The sequence below is a fragment of the Ceratosolen solmsi genome, unplaced genomic scaffold (genome assembly GCF_000503995.2).
Source record: "Ceratosolen solmsi marchali unplaced genomic scaffold, CerSol_1.0 scaffold7, whole genome shotgun sequence".
Classification (NCBI taxonomy): domain Eukaryota; kingdom Metazoa; phylum Arthropoda; class Insecta; order Hymenoptera; family Agaonidae; genus Ceratosolen; species Ceratosolen solmsi.
This window is the reverse complement of record NW_011948413.1, coordinates 4,412,124-4,416,174: the sequence shown is the minus strand read 5'-3', so window position 1 is coordinate 4,416,174 and position 4,051 is coordinate 4,412,124. Positions and strand designations below refer to the sequence as shown.

The 4,051-nt window shown below is 35.0% G+C and overlaps 1 protein-coding gene across 1 annotated transcript in view; it reads left to right on the top strand.

Moving 5' to 3' along the window:
* Positions 1-4,051, top strand: part of AMPdeam (AMP deaminase) — a 12,747-nt gene that overhangs the window by 3,459 nt on the left and 5,237 nt on the right. Inside the window, exon 4 of the mRNA XM_011505990.1 lies at positions 856-1,033. Within this exon, the coding sequence (XP_011504292.1) occupies positions 856-1,033 (178 nt within the window). The remainder of the gene's footprint in view (positions 1-855; positions 1,034-4,051) is intronic.

Sequence of the window (4,051 nt, the reverse complement as noted above, 5' to 3'; positions counted from 1 at the left end):
CATTTGCGATAAGAGCGAGGAGCGTCCCCGTTATAAGCACGGGCAAGCGACGTTCCCGTGTTAATAATCTCTTAAGCAGCGGCGACAGTACGGGAAGAGGCGAGATATTCGGGATGCAGCGCCGTCGGTCGCATACCTGACGTCCTTTCCTCTCTCCCTTTTAACGTTACTTTTTTTGTTTACGGCCGCGCGCAGTGCCTCGCCCGTCATTGTCGGTGTCGGGTTAATCGAGAGATTGGTATTTACCCGCATTGTTATTACATAACCGTGACACGTGAAGTTGCACGAGACGTGATAGTCTCACGAATTGTTTTAGCGTCTAAGCGATCACTTGCAAGCGTTTTAAGGAATAATGGTGCTGGACAAGAAGACGAATTTGTCGCATTCCTCGAGCAGCTCCACCGGCATCTCTGTCGTCGAGTGGCTGCAGAAAACCGGCCAAGTGCATTCATATGGTAAATTAAAATAGCGAGGCCAGTGGAGTTTGGAAAAACGGGGGAAAAAAATTAGCGTAGACGCAAATTGTGCTTGTCCTCCGTATGCAATTTATTCTTTTATTCTTAAGCGATCGTCGAACGAGCGAATTAGTCGCGTATACATGACGACGGATACGTGAACGCGGGGTTTTGACGCCACGCGCTTAGCCATTTCTCTTACAAGAATAAAAATTCTACGTCGCTCCTCTCACAATTATAAAAATGTTTTTTGCTATTAAGCGTCTTTGTTTTGGAAGATCGGGGTGGGAGTGCGATTGTATGGGGGAGGGGAGGGGAGGTGATTTTCGGATGAGTAAACGGTCCGAATACTAGAGAGAACGGCAAATAATAAGCGTGACGTTTCTTTTGTGTACTTTAGGAAGCGAGAGCCCGGTGTTCAGCCTAGAGGGTGGCCCTACCAATGGCAATGGAAACGGCAGACTTAGACTTATTCAGCACGAGTTGCCCAACGAGATCTCGGCTCCGTACGAGGTACCACAATTTCCAATTGAGCAGATTGAAAAGAAGCTACTTATTCAGCGCCAACTCACCGTCAAGTATGTTAATTATCCATCACGCTTTCTTACTTTTCGATATCTTTGCTTTTTTCATTGTGTATCCTTTACTTTTTTTCCCATGGAATTTACTTGATTAAGAAAACTTGTCGAAACTACGCGTTACTTAATCGGCGTCACGTATTGGAAGGAATGCTGGAAAATTTTTTTTTTTTTTTTTTTTTTTTTTGTTGAGATAAATGGGGAGAGTAGTTGCTTGTGCATAGGCATCGCACGATTCCCAGCATCAAAATGTCGCATATTAGATTATACACAGTTTCCATATTTCATCGATTAATGCGACATTTGAGAAATATTTATTTATTTATTTATTAACTTTTATTTTTTTAAATAGAAAGCCTTCTCTATTTTTGCATTACAGTTTTTTTTTTTTTTTTTTATAAGAGAAACGCTAAAATACAAAATAATTGCAATTCGTAGCGTGTTTCGGTTCTTTACAAAATTAAAGTGACAATGAAATGTATTCGATTAAATTATTATTCAAGTACAAAGAAAGCATTCTGCAACGACAATGGTCGCGAAAAGAATAATCATGAGTCTTTTTAAAGAAACATTTCTTTGTGTTTTTATATTTATTACTGTAGACTTAGTCGGTTTTATTCTTGCTGAAGGTAAATGTTATTGACATGTCGGATGAATTTAACGATAAGGGAATATTTGTAAAATGAATGTATAAAAAAATGTACAATGTAGGAATTTAAGCCTGATGGCTTTGTGTCGAGTAAATTACTGACACGGTCGGTAAAGGAGGACTCGCGCTATCGGATCAAACATCTTTATTCATTCATTTAATTTAATTAAATTTTTTAAAATTGTAATTATCTGCATTATTAATTAGAGCAAAATGAACAAAATAAATGTATATGTTTAATTACTTTAATTAGCGAAATTTATTGCTGCTTGCGTCAATCTTTTATCTAGAAATAAAATCTAACGTTCGCTTGCCATGAACATAATTTTATCTATTTATTTTTATGATAGTGTACATTAGATTTTTCACATATATCTCTTGATATAATTACCATGCTTATATTTGTTTTTATATAAAACTCAAAATAATGATATTTGTTGTGTCAATAATATTTGAACTAAAATGTTATAAGCATTATTGTAATAGGATATTAAAATAAAAATGAATGTATTTTGCAATTACATTTATTAATCATAAAAAAAATGTTCAGTAATAATAAAAAAAAATTTTATATGATTCCTTTAATAAAGACATACATATATATGTTTATTTCTAATATCGTTTTCAAATTATCGTATTACCCAACATTTATCAAATAGAAAATCGTAAAAATGTACTATTATACATTTTATAAATGCGTGTCGCATTAATATTAAACGAATTTAAAAATTTTAATAACGTTTAAAATTTCAAAATAATCCGAATAATAATGGTAAATATCACTGTGCAATATTTTATTTATATTTCGCAAAACTTGATTCAATAATATTAACTTAATTTATATTCACATTGCATATATGCATTTATCATTCAACCTACGAACGATCAGAATAATAATTGAAAATGCCTTCAAGTTTATAAAAATTTTAATGTTTTAATTTATTTAATTTATAATTGAATAAATTAACTTTTTAGCATAAATTTCGCACGCGATTCGTTAATTGATCGTATTATAGAAGGATTTAATTTGAAGAATGTGCCAAGTTAGTCGGACCTTGCCAATATGTATTAATTTGCATTAAGGCTACGAATTAATACATTTTGGCATCCTTTGGTAAATCCCGAAATATTGCCCATATTTTAAATCATTAATTCTTGTTACTACAACGCATATAAAAATATTTAACTCAAATAGAAGCATAGAAAATTTTCATTTTATAGTCGTTAAAAGAGTTACAAAATTTATTGTCTCGTTACGTTTTCGTTAGATATTTGCTGAAATATCACGTCTTCGGTTACTATTCATTAATTATTTATACGGCAAAAATTTTACGGTGACCTCAGCAAGAATATTTTTCTATCGTAAAGAAAATGGAAGTCTTTAAATGTTGACAATATATATACTTTTGTAATTTAATACTTTTTATCTTATGCGCGTTAAACTTATCGCTTGCAACATTTTAGTCGTGATATATTCAAAGAATTAATTACGTCAGATTAAGTTTGAAATTCGTGTTATTCTTATAATAATTTATTATTCGATAAATTTACATACAATTAAAAAATAGAATTTTAATAAACATTAATACCGCGTCATTATACTTTTATTGTATCATTTTTATCGTAATGTTGTTGTAATCGACTATGCTGGATGATGCATTGGACATCCTTATCGCAACGGTTACAACTCCGAGCGGAGGAGGCTCTATCAGACTTTTCGCCGGACCTCGGCTTCGTCGCAGCTCACCTCACTTCTGGACAATCGTTATTCCCTAAGCCAAAACTTTTCCATAGTCTTTACAATGTCTTTTCAAGATTTGTCAAGAAATTGATCTGCACGTGTTGAATCCTCTTGTAAACATCCGTCACCGCGTTGAATTCATATTGTAACTTACGCTGCGGATTAGATTAGGGAATTCACCATTGCATAATAATGGAGAGTAAGGAAAAGACGTTACCAGATAAAACGGCGATATAGCATACAGCGTACAGTCACATAGGCGCGCACACGCACGCATAGGCACGCATCGGCCGTCTTATCGTAACCAAGTAGCGGCGTTTCCGCCATAGGGAGGAATGAGCTTCGTGTTGGTCTCACAAACAAAAAAGAAGTTCTCTCTCGAGCGGTGCCCTTTGTTCGACATAGGCTTCATTGGGGTCACCGGTATTCCATGGCTATCTCGTTACTTATCTCCCACTCCGGTCGAAAAAGTAAACGTAAATAAAGGCGCGTCTGCGGGCACTGGTAAGTTGGCTCCGCGTGCTAGAACGTTGGAGTTGTGCTCGCCGAGCGTTTCAGAAAAGTTTGGATCGATAATCCCGAACCCCGGGCAATAGTGCGTGTACATGCCTATAGCGCAACTTTCCCT